Below are 16,586 nucleotides of genomic sequence, written 5' to 3'. Positions count from 1 at the left end.
TGCAGGTTACTGCTGTCCGGCGATAGCAACCTACACGAGACACATAACGATTGGTCTGCTGAGCGACCATGTCAAAGTGTCATCCATCGACGAGCGGCTCATCTCTAAGCAGCCGCCGTCTCCTCGTAGGTGATGGCGCGGTGTAAGACAGCCTCCTGGTTCACTCTACTTGCAATTGTTTCTACGCGACACCATGTTTTGGGCCAGGCTGGGAAGCTCGGAAGCAACGCCTCTCTGGGACCGAGGTATGGCTCCTGGGTCTGGTCCTGCACGCATTGACCTTGGGTTTGGCCAGCTTCTTGGCATGATGGCTAGGGTCTATCAACTTGGTTGGAGATATGAAGAGCTAACATGAAGATTTCCTGCTGGTTTGCATTGCATGCAACCCCAAACGAAACGCATGTAAGTCGTACCCAGCCGAGGTGACAACCCTAGCGTCACTGATGGTCAACAGCGATCTTGCCCCACACTCTTCACCTTAACATAAACCCGGTGTCTCGGACAAGGCTAGAAGTCTGCATCACCCGCCAAGCAAAGCCGAGCTTACCATGGAGGACTCCAAACCATTCGATAAGATGGCAGTTATGTTGCGAAAGTTCCGGCGAGGCAGCAAAGACACCTACCCATACCCAACGCCACGCAATGGCAGCGTCGCCACCCTACCATCAACAACAGAGCCGGCACCCTTAGTAGAAGGCAAACTCACGTTCTTCGATTTGCCAGCCGAGCTCAGAAATGAAGTTTACAACGTTGTAGCCAGCGACACCCACCTGACCCTCCCGTCTTCGGAGCAGAGAAGCAAGAAGCTCTTCATCCGTCCCACCGGCCTTTTACTGGCATCGCGACAATGCCGGAAAGAATACCTGCCCCTTCTCTTCTCTACCGCCACCGTAATCTTGAACATCAAAGACTTCGACTTCCAGAATCTCCTCCGCGTAACCGGAAGTCTTTACAGCACTGAGCTCAAGTCCTTACGAACTAACAATAACCTCCTGATCCGTCTTCGCACATGTAACTGCACACGCGAGAATATGCAATCGCTCCGCCGCTGGCTCATTTCACGCGCGAACGGTCTGGATCGGCTGCCATGGCAGTACGAGGTCTTGTTGGGGGATGCGACAGGCAGGATGGGCTGTTTCCGGCAGAGTAGGGAGTTGGCTTATTATGGAGAGAGGTTGGCGAGGCTGCAGTGTCAGTTGGAGGACTCGCTGCAGTGGGAGCTGGGCGTTATTGTGGAGGCGTTTGAGAGGAAGGGAAGAGAGTTGGATGCGGTTTTGCAGGGGGTGACGAAGCCGAGGCTGTTGGCCGGGAGGGAGGCGAGGGGGTTGAGTGGTGGTGGGTTGATATGAAGGTGCTGTGTGTGGTATGGCTGGTGATGCTACAGACGGTTGAGTTGCAATGGTGAATCTTCTTTAGAACCTTGACGCACCACTTCACGTAACCTGAAACGGTACTACAGAGCTTCTGGCGCTGCTGGTAAGCTTCGACTCAGTTTGCGCCAGAGATGGCGGACATGCAGGAAGCATGCCAACAGGATGCCAGCGACTGCCGCAACCATACCGGCGACCGTCCAAGGATTTGTTGGGTGGATCCACCCAACATTTCCGTTCAGCGCGCTGATAACGACTACCAGCCGCAGAAGACAATTAGCATACCGACCGCATACCCTGGGCCTGATGGCGTAACCACTTACGCAATACCATATTCAAGGTCCCATGATACAGCACACTCGGCCCCAGAACCTGCACAAGCTTTCCGACGCTGCCCGCTTTGCCGGCATACTTCGCAGCATTGACCGCGATCAGCGCCGCCGTGAACGCATGACCAAGCCCACCCACCACCGTCCGCTCGAGCACCGTGATAGCGAGCCGAGACGGACTCTCCCCGGCCTTGACCGCCGCGCGAACGAAGGCGATGTTCTCGCTCGTGGCGAACCCCAGAGCGGCCGCGACAGCGTAGTGGAGGTACTTCCGCTTCGATGCCGTTACTTTGTTCGCGTCCGCTCCTTCAGCGCTGGACGCTCGACCTTCATACCAGGCAATAGGCGCATACTTGATCGCCTCCTCCAGCGGTGGGCCGAGAAGGTAGTTGAACAGGAGCAGAAAGAGGTAATATCGCCAGCTCGCGGCCATGCTTGCCCGATCAGCGAGCTGTGATGCGCTTGAGCCGGTCACGCTGGTACGGGAGACCTCTCGGAGGTAAGCGACCAGCTGATCGCCAAAGATCAAGATACCAGTTCCGTAGGCGAGCAGGGCTTGGGCTAGCATGTCCAGGACCATGCCTACGGTGGCGGAGAGGAAGTAAATGGTCGTTAAGGTATCGAGCTCTGCTCGCTGGCTGTGGATGGAGTAGTGCCATGAGTACACAGCTCCTAGGGTCGGTAGGAGGAGGATGGGATAGCTGAGAGCGGTATGGGGTGCTCCTATGCTTGCGAGGGCGAGGAACGCTGGCATGCCGAGCCATCGCAGCGTTTGGGCTGTTACTGGCATGATGGATTCAAGATGAAGAAGGGAGAGAGCTGTGTAATATTCTACCAGTCCGCAAATTGCTACCATGTCTTGATGCTTCCGTCGTCGAAAGCGCCTACCTGCGCCATGCAGTCAGCTATCTAGGTAACAGGTTGTGTGACTCATGCTACATCATTGCGCATCGCTGTCGGGGAGACACGCGTGGTACAGGATGACCTGCTCGCTTCCGCGTCGCAAGCGGGCAGGTCTCGTCCTCCCCACGGCTTCAAGACAACCTCGCGCTTAGCGGGGAAGCACGCGTAGGCAGGGGAAAGTTGATGCTTGGAGTAGGCCTCCATCCTCCGCAACATGATGTAAATATACAAACGCTATTTCTACATTCCTATATCTGCTCATCCCCACCATGCCTACGCCCATGCCCGTGCATCTGCAATTCAGGAAATCATGGCCTACTTCCACAGCTTACTCAAACTCATCTCCTTATCATCGTGTCTCTGCAACACCTTGGCAGTGGCCAACTCAAAGTCCTCCTGCGTGACGTGCACCCGCCTCTCCCTGAGCGCATACATGCCCGCCTCAGTACACACGCCCTTCAACTCCGCTCCACTGCACCCGCCCATACGCTCTGCAATCTTCGCCAGATCGATCCCGCGGGTCAAGTTCATACTCCGGCTGTGAATCCGTAAGATATCAGCTCTAGCCTCGGTAGTAGGTGGCGGGAACTCGATCTTCCTATCTATACGTCCCGGACGCAGGAGTGCAGGGTCGAGGATATCGAGGCGATTGGTAGCCATGATGACTTTGATATTTTTCGTAGGTTCGAAGCCGTCGAGTTGGTTGAGGAGTTCGAGCATGGTGCGTTGGACTTCGCTGTCGCCGCCGCTGCTTCCTTCCACACGAGAGGAGCCGATGGAGTCGATCTCGTCCATGAAGATGATGGACGGCGCGTGCTCGCGGGCCATGACGAAGAGTTCACGCACCATTCTGCTGCCCTCGCCGATGTATTTCTGGACTAGTTCACTACCGCTTACTCTTATGAATTTGCAATCTGTGTGGTGCGCCACTGCTCGAGCTAATAGTGTCTTCCCCGTGCCGGGAGGGCCGTACAATAGCACGCCTTTTGGTTGGGCGATGCCGAGTGATTCGAAGAGTTCCGGGTGTTTGAGGCCGAGTTCGATGACTTCTTTAATCTGCTTAATCTGTTCGTCAAGGCCGCCGATCATGTCGTAGGTGCTATCGGGCACCTTTTCGACCATCATGAGGGAGACGAGGGGGTCGACGGAGGAGGGGAGGAGGGAGGAGAGTTTGTAGGAGTCGGAAAGGAGGGTGACGCGTTTGCCGGCGGTGAGCTTGGCGATGTCGATGGAGTCGGCTACATCGACGACTGCATTTTTGTTAGTATATGGTGTTATAGTTCGTTGTGTAGAGTCGACTTACCGTATTTGCCTTCGGGATGTACCTTCACGAGCACCTTCTTTGTGCCCATGGCCTTGACCACCTCGCCTACATAGCTGCCGGGTTGCTGTAACAGGCCCAACTCTTCTCGTAGCAGTCGCACTCGGCTGTTGTATTCGTTTCGCTGTGCTTCGAGACGCCGTAACACTGCTTGGCCTTGTAGAATCTCCAGCTTCATCGACTCGATCTTATTGTGAAAGAAGGTATCGAGCGCCATGATGCCGGTCACTGATGGACTGACGGCTGGTTTGCGCACAAGACGAGCTCAGATCAAAGATATACTCGGCAGTGGAGGTATTTGCGGTGTTCGTCTCTCGATGTTGTTCGTTGTGGATGGTATCTAGTTGTCTTGTGCTGGAGTGAAAGCAGACACGCGATGGCGTTTCTTCGAGACGTATCGCCGGAGCTGGGGTAGCCCGTCACTCGCCTTCGCTACGGGACCAGCCGCTCTACCCGCCGCCGATCAATCAATATCTGACGAGTCAAGGCCGGAGACCCTTCGCATGTAGCAATTATATCATAATAGGCGCAATTGACAACGGTATTTACTCTGGCTCTAATGTCGCAGTGCTTGACATGCCGTGTGTGCAATACGGAGCCTGACGTGCCTGCCGTGTTCGGACTTAGCGCACTGTCGGCGACGGCACTCATGCCCGTGGAGCTAAGCTTCTGTGGATGAACGAAGCTTGGAAAGTGGTGGGCCTGCAATGTTACGTAGCGTATCTGAAACAGCTCGTCCTTCTCAACTCGACTCTCGTCTTACACGCAGTTGTTCGAGCATGTCCCGCCATCCGTGAATGACTGTCGAAGATTTGGGGTGCTCCGGTAACGAATGAACTGGCAGAAAGTGTCACCAACCCAGCAAAGCAGATGATCGAGCCAAGCCACGTGCGAGCAGATCCGCTGCAAGCACAAAGTCAATAAGACGACATCCCGCCCGCCTGCATCACACTCTTTCGTGGTGGATGGTATTGGCGGGGTAGATATGGCGGACAATGATAGACCTAGCGTCGGCGTCGTTGCTGTCGACCACGCGCCAGACATGCCGGCGCTGGAGGAGAGACGAACGAGCACCAGCTCAGCTGGGCACGACTCAGCGACGCACATGCACGCGAGTCAAGCCAGTATACACAGTGAGGGGGCGAGAAGACAGCGACCGCGACCACTTGACTACGGATCAACACTATCAACACAATCCATCGCGCCCAATCGATTGCACCCTTCAGCATCACAACCGCCGACGCCTCGACGACCGACAAGCAAACGCGCACCTTCCTCCGTTGCTCCACATCGCGGGCAGGAGTTCTCGGTAGACGACGACCCGGATGAGGTAGACCACGACTTGCGATTAGCGCGGACCCAGACAACAGAAAACCGACAGCGGGACAGCCGGGTGCAGCAACTACGGCGGAGAGAGAGCACACTGCGACGAAGGCCTACCGCGCAGCCTCCAGCACTCCACACTGTAGAGAGCGATGAACGGGAAGAGCAGGCGTTAGTCACCGGCAACGATGCCGCAGCCACCAGCATTCCACCGCAAGCCGATAGCAACGGCGAGCCAAGTTCCGAGGAGACACTGCAGGGTGAAGAGGAGGAGGAGGAGGATGCATTAACGCCAGAGAACGATAATATAGAAGATGAAGACGACGTCGAGGATGACGACGATGCAGACTTGAGCGACGCCGAAAGCTTCACGCTTAAGGATCGGCAGAAAGCCATCAATGAGACCCATCCGTTCGGTATCCGGATATGGAAGCCTGCACTATACAAGAAGAACCGCTCGGTGCAACGCAACGCTGAAGGCGACATCCACAGCGCCCCAGGCGGCCGTGTTAGTCGCTGGCTCTTCATCTTCAACTGCCTCTGGACTATCGTTTTCGGCTGGTGGCTGGCCTTACTAGCCGGCCTGGGCGGCATTATCAATCTCCTCCTCGCCTTTCTCCTGCGCTGGCAAAGCTGCCGCGAATACGGCCGTGTGCTCATCAACCTCTCACACTACCTCTTCTACCCCTTCGGCAAGTACGTCAAACTCGAGCGCGATGAAGCGTACCTTGAAGAAGACGAGGGCGAAGGCCGCAGCATCAGCGAGTACGAGCGCTGGCAGACCGGCGATCTGGAAGAAGGCCGTCTCTTCTTCGGCCCAGCGGATATCAACCGCTCCATCATCGGCCGTCGTCGCGACGAAGTGCCTGACCTCGAACCTCCCGCTGAAGAAACGGACAGTCTTCTCGGCCGCTCACGAGGTCGCCAAAGCTCCGCCGCCCAACGCGCGCGCACTAAGACGAAAAAACGTCTCTTCGGACGCGGCAAATGGAACTTCGGCCGTGTCATCTTTTTCCTCTCCTTCTACCTCCTCATCACACCCTCGCTCTTCCTCGTAAGCGGTATCTGCTGGTTCCTCGTCTTCACCATCCCCATGGGCAAAGTGACACTCCTGCTCTTCTACCACCTCCGCCGACATCCGCTAGCACTGAGTTTCCACACCGACAGTCACTACGCCCGCGGCTCCACCCAAACCAGCGGCAAGGGTGGTAAGGGAAGCAGCATCTTACTCTGCACCTACCGCGCCGTCGGGCTAAAATACTGGAAATACACGATCGACGGCACCAACATCTTTCTCATCAACCTCCTCGGCCTCGTCGTCTTCGCCATCTTCGACTACTTCATCCTCTACTCCGCCCTTGGCATCCGCACATGGCTCACCGCCCCCGGCTTCGTCTTCGTCCTGGCTCTCGCCTCCATCATTCCCTTGGCGTACTTCATCGGACAAGCCGTTGCCTCCATCTCCGCTCAAAGCTCCATGGGCGTTGGCGCCACCATTAACGCTTTCTTCTCCACCGTCGTGGAAGTCTTCCTCTACTGCGTCGCTCTAAAGGAAGGAAAAGCGCAATTGGTGGAAGGCAGCATCATCGGCTCCATATTCGCCGGCATTCTGTTCTTGCCAGGGATAAGCATGTGCTTCGGCGCGCTAAAACGGAAGACTCAGCGTTTCAACGTCAAGTCCGCCGGCGTCACAAGCACGATGCTCCTGTTTGCCGTCATCGGCGCGTTCGGACCTACGCTTTTCTACCAGATCTATGGTAGTCACGAGTTGTTATGTCATCAGTGCACCGACAATGGGCCACCCGATGATACGGATCTGGATCGAGACTGTCGACGGTGCTATTTCGCGCAGGTGCCGGCAGTGCACGATCCGTTCTTCACGCAAGCGGTGCGACCGTACATCTGGTTCGCGTCGGTATGCTTATTCCTCAGCTACGTCGTGGGCTTGCTCTTCACGCTACGCACGCACGCAGCGGTGATATGGAACAATGAGCCAGATGAGAAGAGAGAGGGAGGGAAGGTGGATGAGGCGCATAGTCAGAAGCATCATAGTATTGTGCCTGGCACGGCGGGGATGATTATACAGGATTTACCGCCGAATAGTGCAGGGGGTGATGGTACGAGTATCAGTGGGAAGGGCAGACCGGGCATGGCCAGGGGCGAGACGAGTTTGAGTATGTTGTCGCCGCAGCACATCCGGGAGAGTCAGCTGTATAAGCGGATCTATAGCCAGAGTATCCGGCAAGCGGGGTATGGAACGCAAGGGCAGCCGAAGAAGGACGCCCCGCCAGGACCTGGTGTAGAGGACGGTGGCAAGGCCGATCAGCAAACCCCTCCTCCTCCTCATCTCGTCCCGCCGAAGAGCGCTCCGCACCACGACGCCGCCGAAACGGGCAGCGTGAAGAGCGTCCGCACTACCATCCACGGCTTGAGCCCGGAGGATAACAGAGCGTTGGTGCAGCAGATGAGCGAGATAGCGGCCACGGCCGCCACGGTGGCGGCGCGGGATGCGACAAGAGCGCCGAAGAAAGCGGCGTTAATGGCGAGTGTGCCGAGTTCGGTGCGGATCCCGCAGCATAAGGACTCGAAGGAGGGTCTTCGAAAAGGTGATCACCCGAATGCTACGGAGAATGCGCCGTCGACGCCAATGGATACGGCACATCCTACCCTTGTCCCTACGACGACGGCGGAGAAGGAAGCTCCTGCGGCGGGAGCTGGGGAGGGAGGCCACGATGCCCCGAATTGGTCCCGGACGAAATCCGCTATTATTCTTCTCACCGCCACCCTGGCGTACGCCATCATCGCCGAGATTCTGGTTGACACCGTCGACGCCGTGTTATCCGGCATCTCGCTTTCGCAGAAGTTCCTCGGCCTGACTCTCTTCGCACTCGTCCCCAATACGACCGAGTTCCTGAACGCCATTAGCTTCGCTATGAACGGCAATGTGGCCCTTTCCATGGAGATCGGGAGTTCTTACGCTTTACAAGTCATGCTCCTACAAATACCTTGCCTGGTGTTGTTCTCGGCGGTATACGGAAGGTTCATCGATGAAGAGGACGTGATCGATCATACTTTCACGCTGATCTTCCCACAGTGGGATATGGTTACCGTGATCTTGGGCGTGTTTCTCATGGGTTGGGTGGTGGGAGAGGGGAAGAGCAATTACTTCAAGGGCTCGACGCTGATCCTTACGTATTTGGTTATTACGGTCGGGTTCTGGTTCAGTGGGTACGGAGATTCGGTGAGTACTACGGGAAGAACATGGGTAAGATCGTAGTGCTAATGTGGTGATTGTTTACTAGGATACTATGGGCATCAATCGCTTCGACACGCTCGCCCTTGGGTCTGTAAGAGGAGAGACGTTCCGTACAGTCGGCCGGCCGAGGAGCGGGATGGCTTTCTAGTCATGGTTTGGATGTTGTTGCATGGCATTGCATGTCTGGGTTTGTTTAAGTCTTGGTTGAGTTTGGAGCGTTTGAGCATGGCGTTGGGAGAGACGGCGGACTTAGTGGGGAGGAGCGTCCTGGGTTACATTGGACTGTTGGCGCACTAAGCTGGCCAACTCTACTTCAAAGACTGATCAGAATTGGAAAAGAATGCTCTCAGGTTCAGCATGCTCAGTGAGTCGTGATCTGTTGCGGTTAACGGCATGTGTGCTACCTCTAGCGGCAGGTGCAGTTCCAGAGGTGAGGCAAGCGCTCAGATGGAAGTCACTACCTGCCGGTTCCGCCTTCGACGCTGGCGGTACATCATGATCACGCTGACAAAGTTTCCGTTTCGAGCACACACACATATCAGTTTGAGAACTCACTGGTTTCTTGCATGCAAAATGGCAGACGCAGGCCAGTCGATGACCGCTGAACGTTCAATGCATCCTTCTCACGCCGTCCAGGCTGTACCATCAATCCGTCTATCTCGTGCCGTACAGACCGAGCTCCCAGCAGGACACAAGCCGGTCAAGTGCGAGGCACATGGCGCAGAATCTGTCGCCGGGACTCCGGATACGCACGCGATGCAGCAGCATGACCTGACTCTCATACCCAACCAGGGCGAGCAGAAGCTGAAAACGAGCGTCTCGCAGCTCGACGTCTCCAACACAAGTGTTCCGAACAGACTGCAGCCGGTTCAGGATGGCGTGACGGACTTCAAAACGGCGTACCTGAGCTTGAAAGATGACCTGATGTCTACAGCGTCTGAAGTTGTTGCCTGCCACGCACTCACGCAAGACCTAACCAAGAAGTTACTGCAAGCCGAGTCGAGGATTGATGAGCTTCAGAGCGGACTGGAAGCTGCAAATGAAAAGGCTGCAATCACGGAGATGCAGCAGATGACCCTGCGCACAGATCACGAGGCCTTCAGAAGGAGCATCGCCGCCAAGCTCAAGTCCGACCGTGGTTTCTCCCGCAAGTCAATTGGCAAGATCAATGGGACCATCAAGCACATCCAACATGGCATGAACCCGACTGGCACGGCGAACAAGATTGGCAGTGCGCCACCGGCTTGGGCTCCTGCGGCAATGTTTGGGAAGGAAGAGATCAGGCCAGAGCACGAGAAGAAGGTGGAAAACCTATGGGTGCCGCTTCCTCCTGGAACGGCTTACGCTTCAGTACCAGCGGACAAGTGTGTGGGCACACAAACTTCCACTTCCACTGTCGGCGTCAACCCTTTCTGCAACCTGCCCCAGCTTTCGCCGGCACCTTACGGACCTCCTGCAAGCTTGGCTCAACCCTTGTCAGCCAACAATCACCGCAAGCGCGAGCTATCGCCACCAGTTGCCCGTTCGCTGTCTACGGAAGAGCGTCCCTCAAGTGAGTAATGAAATTTGAGTGAAGCGATCGTGGTTTGGAGTAACTTCTGCTGACTGACTCCCAGAGAAGAAGCGCACGCGTGGCCGTAGGCGTGGACGCAAAGGGCCCGAATAGACGGATGATATTGGCAACATCGTGGGCGCGGGGATTGCTGAATATGCGATATGCATGAATCGTGGTATGCGATGTTGTTGATGTATCGTAAAGGACTTGCATGCCTTGTTTGTGCCTTCTTCATGATGCGCGGATCGTTCCTGCCAGATCCGTTGTGTTAGCGGCCGGCAGCAAAAGCCAATAACAGAGCCAAAGCTCGATACGGAGGCATCTTATAGACATCACGCCACGCTTTCAAGCATCAGCACCAACTTGAGACTGTACGCCTAGCCCAATGCCATCAACACCCGCAACATCTCCTTCGCCCTCACAGCATCCTCCTCCTATCTGCGAGCATTGCGGCACTAACACAGGGCTCGAACGCATCGACGCCAGTAAGCTGAACGACCTCCTGGAATCAGTCAGAGGCCGACTTTCGCGCGACATCCATGGAAACTTCTTCATCAAAGGTGGCAAAACCGGTCACGACACGCGACCCGGCCAGCTTAGTGAACTCTTCAGTCTAGTCCACCGCCTCGAGGCGTTCAAGACAACAATGGACAGATACAGCGCTCTGCACGCTCCCAAGGAGGTCGTCAAGGTGGAGAGACCGATGGCTCTGACCGAGAAGCAAACCGCCATGATCGACGAGCTGATACAGAAGCGGACCGGAGATGGCTTTCGTGATCTGAGGATCCGCTGTGACCGTCTAGAATGCGAGACGGCATCTTCTCAGACGAGGAAGAAGAAGGGCGCCTTAGCAGGAGCAATGGCGACAATGAGCTTAGAACCCGATGGTACGACCTACGCCTCGAGCAGCTCTTTGGTGAAGCTGCAGACGAGAGTGAGAATCCTGGAGGAGAACCTCAAAGCGGCTCAGGCGAAAGATGTCAAGCGCGACGAGGAGGCTCACGAGATGAAGGACGCCCTGCATAAGCTGCAGAACGCTCATATTCGTGTTTCCAAGAAACAGAGCGCTCCGATTCTGGTCGGCTCGCATGGACGCGCGAGCCAATCTGCGCTTGCGACCCTGACCGAAGATCTGTGGTCTGAAGTTGCTCGTGCGACGCAGGCCGAAGAGGGACTCCAGGCTAAGATTGTGGACGCAGAGCGCTGGTTCGATGTCCAGCTTTCCAACATGCAACTCCTAGCGAAGGCATGGACGGAGGAGCCTTGGGGTGACGAGTACAACTCGTACCAGTCGTACAAGGAGGGTGACCAGGAGCCGGAAGTCGCATCCCATGAGTGGTGAGGGCCGGGAAGCTGCTAAGTAGAAGCATATACTACTGCGAACTGATTGCAAGATGGGAAAGCTTCGTGGACCTGGCGCAGTCTGTTGACGTGACCCAGAGCGGAGGGCAGAAGCATTCTCGCGCGAAAGAGCTGGGTGCTGTCCACATGAGATTGTATGTCGAAAGCTACAGAGGACTGCAAGCCAGCTGCTCGATTTGTCCCTCCTCGTAAAAGGGACACAAATTTACCGGGGTATAGTGCATCAATGGGAAATGTTGCATGGTGCATTCACTTATCCCTCTTCTCTCGTTATGAGCCTGCCTCTCCGCCTCCGCACGCTGTCACGCTTGCTTGCACTACTGCTTTCCAGACTCGTACCGAGTCCGCTGTCGAAGAAATCCACATCTTCGTCCTCGTCCTCAATGTCCGCATCCGCCGCTTTAACTATATGATCCGGCACTACTACTGTACTCTCGTCTTCCTCCTGCTTAATGCGCGGCTCAGCTTGGTACCGTAGCGGTTGCTGTCCGGAGGTAGTTGGGAACGTGCGTTCAGTGTCCGACATCCTCATGGCCGGCTCATCGTCCTCAGGCTCGGCCTTGACTCGTGCAGCAATCTCATGCACCCCCTCCGCCTTGACATCCTGCGTGCGTGGCATGATGAACACGCTCACCACGAACCACGCGATGCCGGCGAAGATCATCTCCGTCATCCAGAAGCTGCTGATGAACACGAAAGCGCTGAGGAAGCGGTAGTTGTACATCAGCCATCTCAAACCGCGGAAGCGTGCGCGGAAGATGGCTTTAGCGGTGTATATTTGCAGGCGGTGCGTGCTCTGCACCATCAGGTTGAGCGTTGCGGGCACGTTCCGCCAGCCTTTCGCAAACTCCACGCCTTCAAAGATGGTGATGCGGAGCTTTTCGGTCTCCGAGCGGAAGTTGAGAAGATACCAGGGCAGCTCAGTGAGCTTGTACACCAGCTCAATCCATGGCGAGCGGTACTGCAGGAACGCCGGCCGCCGTGAGCGAGCCAGAAGCGCAGAATCCGTCGAGGGCACCAGGCCGGCATGCAAAGTCTCTTCCGTAGTAGGCGAGAGCTTTTCGTTCGGAGCGAGCAGCGCCACCTCAAGCATGAAGTTGCCGGCGTCTACGTTCTCCGGCGTACGTGGCAGCGTTAGCTCCACCACTACATCATACGGCTGCACGCTGACGATGTCCGGTCTCAACGCTGCGACACCATATGGGTAAGGGTTCGGCTCTCTTGTAGCGGCATAGCCTTGACCAGCCGCAGCTGCAGTGTAGACGTTATCGTACTGCAGGTGTATTGTTCGCTCGAAGCCGATGCGCGGGATGTAGGACCAGTAGAACAGGATGTAGGCTGTAATTGCAAAGCCGAGTAGGACGAGGCCGGTTGAGATGACGAGGAAGGTGGTTAGGTAGGCTTTCCATGCTGTCTTGGAGAAGACTATGCGGAACGGGCTGAGAACGAGATCCTACCGCTTCGTCAATAGAGCCTCTTACACCGTTGCAGTAGGCATTCTGACCTTGACAAAGTCTATTAGACCACCCGACGGAGGCTCCTCATCCCTCGTCTCGTATTTCAAGGCCATGCTGCCGCCGTTGCTCCGCTGGCATGTTGTTTGTTTGCTGGTGAGCGCAAGTGACGTCGGAGACGGAGGTTCACTCAAGCGAAGCGTCACTTCTGACTCGTCCACGACTGCCTCCGACTAACGGATGTCCTTCCGAGCGGACAACAGGGCGATCAAACGCTCCGGGTATTGGTCATCCGTCTACGCTCAAGGGTTCTATGCTATCTCATATATTCTCTGACACCACTTGTGATCGTGAGGCTCTAACATGGACAACATCGTTCGACTTCCGCCAACACTAATTGACCTGCTTACCAACTCCGTGATACTGCGGCAAACGGCACCGTACATACCAGTTCGGTCACTTCTTGCCCTCTCAGCTACCTGTAAAGTGCTCAGAGACATCGTGAACACGCAACCAGATGCTTGGCGTTACCTTGATCTTACCAGTATCCGCTCGGCCCAAATAGACAGCTCACCGATCGATTCGGGTGGCATCGCATGGCGTGCGGAACGAATGGACGAGTCGCTAACGGAAGATGATTTCTATGCTGGACCTCTGCGAGGCATTTTCGGCCGATTACATGCGAAAGGTGTCCTCCACCATGTGCAGATTCTGGTACTGGACGGTCTGTCTGTTCCAGCCGATCTCGTTCGAGAAATTGTAGCTGAGGGTAGGTACAACGTCAAAGTGCTGAGCATCCGAGAAGCCAAGCATCTCAACCAAGGCAAGCTACAACAAGTGTTGCGGTATGTTGTACGACCGACACGAGCCGCCGACACGCCGAAGCTGAAAGCACTGTATTTCTTCGGACCGAAGGATGCAGGCCAGTCCGTGCTGTATCAGCAGCAACGGCTTGAAGGCTCACAGCCCGTTGTGGGTGGCGTGACGGCTTCAGAAGGGGCTCAAATCGGCGCTGAGTGGAATCAACGCTCGACTGAAGCACTTACGACGTGTTTGTACGATGAGGAAGTGAAGTGGTACTCCGCCACTGGACGTGCACTCAGACGACCGCAGAGTGACTGGCCCGAAACCCTACAAGCGTGCAAAGGCCTCATCACGTTCGATGCCGTGCTGTGCAGAGGGCCGCGACATGACATCACCAAGGTCGAAAGTAAGGACTTCTTGCAGCCTGCTATTGCTACGGTAGCGCTGGGCTCGCATGGCTGTGAGACCTGCCGTGCTTGCCCCGAAGGACCTGCCGTCTTCGGACAGAGCGAGAATGCGGCGCTCCCACTCCTTGGGCCAGCGGCATTTCATTCGCCTACCGTCCGAGGAGCGCAGTATCCGCAGCTTCGCTCGTCTGACAGTACTATGCCGCGTCTTATTCTACGATGTGAGGAATGCCTGCGTGGCCGATGGTGTGAGCGGTGCAATCGGTGGTGGTGCGAGGACTGTTACGATGAACCTTTATCCCGCGTTCATCAGCGTAGCGCGATACAACAGTCAGCAGTACAGACCGATCGGCAACATGCCAGCTGGTGGTTCGGCTCAGATGCCGGAGGAGGCTCTGGCCCTGTCACGGGTGATGCAGTAAAGGTATACTCAAAGCTTTGCGTTGAGCACTGTCTGGTATCTGAAATGATGTCTGCTGGCAACGGGCCGATGTGGGGATGAGGCAAGCACGCGGAGGGATGTTCTGGATTTGATTCTACGCCGCACAGCCCTTCAGCACGCATGCTGACGAGCCTGTCACACAGGGCGTGCACCGTGATTGCTTTGGCTGCGGCAGGACCTGCGCGAGTTGTCATGACGTGCTCATACGGCGGTGTCGAAACTGCAGGACAGAGTACTGTCTGATGCATGATGAAGGATGCTCTGGGATAGAGGTGGGTAACCTCTGGTCAACACTTCTTTGCTGGTCTGCTCACAAGGTGATAGTGCGCGTGGTGTCATTTCGGTGGCAGGCGGACAAGGGAGCTCTTCTGAGCTCGCGCACGCGACCAACCGTCTGTTTTCCGTTCTCACATGCGTCGTTGCTATCAACTCCGTCCTACTTCGCGATCGTTTATCGAACAACATTCTTGAGCACAGCACCAGTCTCCGGTCAAAACGAAGAATCTCAGCACATGCAAGTAACGCCGAGTCACCGACGTTATTCATTCAATCATCCTTCCTTGCCCTTCCCACTCCAAAATTTCTCGGACTCTCGCATCAAACGTTGCCAGGCTGGCCTCGCCCATGAATAGATCCTAGCACGCTTGTCCGAAAGGTGTCTCTTCGCTCTCTTGCGCAAACTCATTTCTGTGTCGAGAGTACGCCACTCTTCGAGGCCAATACACACTGAGAACGCCCGCCGCAGCGCCTCGTCTGTGGATGCTCGGACAATCTTGAATCCGAGATTTGCAGTCCGGAGCTGGTCCATAAAGTGGCAGTAGTCGACCTTTTGCACGTCTTCAACCTTGGGCAGTCGGAATAAGTCGGTATGTGCGACATTCTTGTTGACCTGACCGTGCTGGGACGGGCGCAGACGTTCCGGGACTTGTCCGATGGGCTAGAGTGACAGAGGAAGCGGCGGAAAAAGATGCTGCGGTTACGTTGTTTAGTGAACAAATATGAAGCCTAGCTGGAACTCTCGCAAGTAGAGCGATCGATTTCGACGTCGCCATCATACTGATAGAGATTGAGGACAAGCCTCGCAAGAGCACAACGCCTTGGCCAAGCTAAGAACGATACTGGTGCAAGTGTTTAACCTTGATGACCTTTCTTCGACTACGTACCAGAAGGCGTACATTCCGAGGATGGTCAAACGTACTCCTCCCTGAGAGCTGACCTGCATATTGCGAGGATTGAGCATTGAATGGATGACAACTGGAGGAAAACATGACTCGACCGCGGCATGAGCATGCCCTTGTGTGATGAATCGACGAACAATGTGCTTTCGGACACAAGGCACCGATATGCTGTACTCCTGATGCCTAATACAATCTGGGGCTTTTCTTCCTGGTGCTCTTTGGGCTTAGTCAGTGTTGGCTTTCCGTCCTTACATGATGTACGGCTCGACTGCGAGCAATGTTAGTATACGGTCCGCAATTGCAGCGCATGCTGATGGCATGATGCGCTTGGCTTCTGTGGTCGCCAAACGACAGCTTAACAGTCGGCCTGCAACGACTCGCCGTGCCCAACTGTAATTTGCTTAAAGGTTGCACAAAGGTGTTTCGGCACTGCGCCATGTACCACATATCGCTCATCTACTTCGCTTCAAGCGGTCAACACGTCCAGAAACCCTCGACCTAAAAGTTGTCTTGGTATTGGTTGCGATCGACTGTGGCAGAGCAAGACATCAAGGCCAGAGCATTGCCTCTCGCAACAACCGCTAGCCTACCTTTATGGAATATTCCGCCAATCGGATCACCTTCGCACGCCCCATTTCCACCACGATGCAGTTTCTAGTAAACTTTCCTTTCTTACCGTATTTGATTCGATTAAGCGTGATTCTGTTTTAAGACACCTCGCTGACAGGAAGGACTGTGACCGTAGCTGAAGAGGAAGGCTATAAGTTCACAGATCCAAGCCAATCAGATAAGCCGCTGCCGCCCGTGTGCTGGGTGAACACGATGGCCAATCACGCCAAGGTTAACAACGACCGAGTCGCATAGGCTGCGTCTGCACCAAGC

The 16,586-nt window shown here is 55.5% G+C and overlaps 9 protein-coding genes across 9 annotated transcripts; 5 read left to right on the top strand and 4 right to left on the bottom strand.

Annotated features, from left to right (window-relative positions):
- Positions 1-412: 412 nt before the first annotated feature.
- On the top strand, positions 413-1,497 carry BAUCODRAFT_269352 (uncharacterized protein). Its single transcript, XM_007682041.1, has one exon. The coding sequence runs from the start codon at positions 549-551 to the stop codon at positions 1,347-1,349; it is 801 nt and encodes a 266-aa protein (XP_007680231.1). The 5' UTR covers positions 413-548; the 3' UTR covers positions 1,350-1,497.
- BAUCODRAFT_151366 (uncharacterized protein) lies at positions 1,454-2,489 on the bottom strand (the record flags this gene model as incomplete). The annotated part of the gene is made up of 2 exons (XM_007682040.1): positions 1,454-1,626; positions 1,694-2,489. The coding sequence occupies 2 exons, from the start codon at positions 2,487-2,489 to the stop codon at positions 1,454-1,456; spliced, it is 969 nt and encodes a 322-aa protein (XP_007680230.1).
- A 317-nt stretch (positions 2,490-2,806) lies between these two features.
- Positions 2,807-4,129, bottom strand: BAUCODRAFT_37896 (uncharacterized protein). Its single transcript, XM_007681658.1, has 2 exons — positions 3,906-4,129; positions 2,807-3,852 (listed from the first exon to the last, which is right to left on the bottom strand). The coding sequence occupies exons 1-2, from the start codon at positions 4,099-4,101 to the stop codon at positions 2,918-2,920; spliced, it is 1,131 nt and encodes a 376-aa protein (XP_007679848.1). The 5' UTR covers positions 4,102-4,129; the 3' UTR covers positions 2,807-2,917.
- Positions 4,130-5,124: 995 nt separating this feature from the next.
- BAUCODRAFT_60097 (uncharacterized protein) lies at positions 5,125-8,650 on the top strand (the record flags this gene model as incomplete). The annotated part of the gene is made up of 5 exons (XM_007681722.2): positions 5,125-5,316; positions 5,371-5,417; positions 5,472-7,302; positions 7,411-8,487; positions 8,549-8,650. Coding segments are annotated over 5 exons (3,249 nt in total), but the record flags the coding sequence as incomplete, so codon positions are not given.
- A 59-nt stretch (positions 8,651-8,709) lies between these two features.
- Positions 8,710-10,305, top strand: BAUCODRAFT_269184 (uncharacterized protein). Its single transcript, XM_007682039.1, has 2 exons — positions 8,710-10,054; positions 10,119-10,305. Exons 1-2 carry the CDS (start codon positions 8,896-8,898, stop codon positions 10,166-10,168), a joined length of 1,209 nt encoding a protein of 402 aa, XP_007680229.1. The 5' UTR covers positions 8,710-8,895; the 3' UTR covers positions 10,169-10,305.
- On the top strand, positions 10,253-11,535 carry BAUCODRAFT_269198 (uncharacterized protein). The gene has a single exon (XM_007682038.1). It carries the CDS (start codon positions 10,443-10,445, stop codon positions 11,397-11,399), a length of 957 nt encoding a protein of 318 aa, XP_007680228.1. The 5' UTR covers positions 10,253-10,442; the 3' UTR covers positions 11,400-11,535.
- A 137-nt stretch (positions 11,536-11,672) lies between these two features.
- BAUCODRAFT_151362 (uncharacterized protein) lies at positions 11,673-12,989 on the bottom strand (the record flags this gene model as incomplete). Its single annotated transcript, XM_007682037.1, has 2 exons — positions 11,673-12,872; positions 12,924-12,989. The coding sequence occupies 2 exons, from the start codon at positions 12,987-12,989 to the stop codon at positions 11,673-11,675; spliced, it is 1,266 nt and encodes a 421-aa protein (XP_007680227.1).
- A 155-nt stretch (positions 12,990-13,144) lies between these two features.
- On the top strand, positions 13,145-14,916 carry BAUCODRAFT_37891 (uncharacterized protein). The gene is made up of 3 exons (XM_007681657.1): positions 13,145-13,597; positions 13,661-14,798; positions 14,851-14,916. The coding sequence occupies exons 1-2, from the start codon at positions 13,237-13,239 to the stop codon at positions 14,584-14,586; spliced, it is 1,287 nt and encodes a 428-aa protein (XP_007679847.1). The 5' UTR covers positions 13,145-13,236; the 3' UTR covers positions 14,587-14,798; positions 14,851-14,916.
- Positions 14,917-15,491: 575 nt separating this feature from the next.
- Positions 15,492-15,849, bottom strand: BAUCODRAFT_269193 (uncharacterized protein). The gene has a single exon (XM_007682036.1). It carries the CDS (start codon positions 15,764-15,766, stop codon positions 15,578-15,580), a length of 189 nt encoding a protein of 62 aa, XP_007680226.1. The 5' UTR covers positions 15,767-15,849; the 3' UTR covers positions 15,492-15,577.
- Between the last annotated feature and the right edge of the window lie 737 nt (positions 15,850-16,586).

This window comes from Baudoinia panamericana (assembly GCF_000338955.1).
Source record: "Baudoinia panamericana UAMH 10762 unplaced genomic scaffold BAUCOscaffold_12, whole genome shotgun sequence".
NCBI lineage: Eukaryota > Fungi > Ascomycota > Dothideomycetes > Mycosphaerellales > Teratosphaeriaceae > Baudoinia > Baudoinia panamericana.
Note: the sequence above shows the minus strand (reverse complement) of the source record. Positions and strands in the feature narration are given on the sequence as shown.

Excerpts from the sequence above, each read along its gene's own strand:
- BAUCODRAFT_269352 (XM_007682041.1), top strand. The coding sequence starts at position 549 with ATGGAGGACTCCAAACCATTCGATAAGATGGCAGTTATGTTGCGAAAG.
- BAUCODRAFT_37896 (XM_007681658.1), bottom strand. The coding sequence starts at position 4,101 with ATGAAGCTGGAGATTCTACAAGGCCAAGCAGTGTTACGGCGTCTCGAA. Across the intron at positions 3,853-3,905 it reads ACATCCCGAAGGCAAATACG|TCGTCGATGTAGCCGACTCC; the intron begins GTAAGTCGACTC and ends ACAAAAATGCAG.
- BAUCODRAFT_269184 (XM_007682039.1), top strand. The coding sequence starts at position 8,896 with ATGTGTGCTACCTCTAGCGGCAGGTGCAGTTCCAGAGGTGAGGCAAGC. Across the intron at positions 10,055-10,118 it reads TACGGAAGAGCGTCCCTCAA|AGAAGAAGCGCACGCGTGGC; the intron begins GTGAGTAATGAA and ends ACTGACTCCCAG.
- BAUCODRAFT_269198 (XM_007682038.1), top strand. The coding sequence starts at position 10,443 with ATGCCATCAACACCCGCAACATCTCCTTCGCCCTCACAGCATCCTCCT.
- BAUCODRAFT_37891 (XM_007681657.1), top strand. The coding sequence starts at position 13,237 with ATGGACAACATCGTTCGACTTCCGCCAACACTAATTGACCTGCTTACC. Across the intron at positions 13,598-13,660 it reads GCAGATTCTGGTACTGGACG|TGCTGAGCATCCGAGAAGCC; the intron begins GTCTGTCTGTTC and ends ACAACGTCAAAG.
- BAUCODRAFT_269193 (XM_007682036.1), bottom strand. The coding sequence starts at position 15,766 with ATGCTCAATCCTCGCAATATGCAGGTCAGCTCTCAGGGAGGAGTACGT.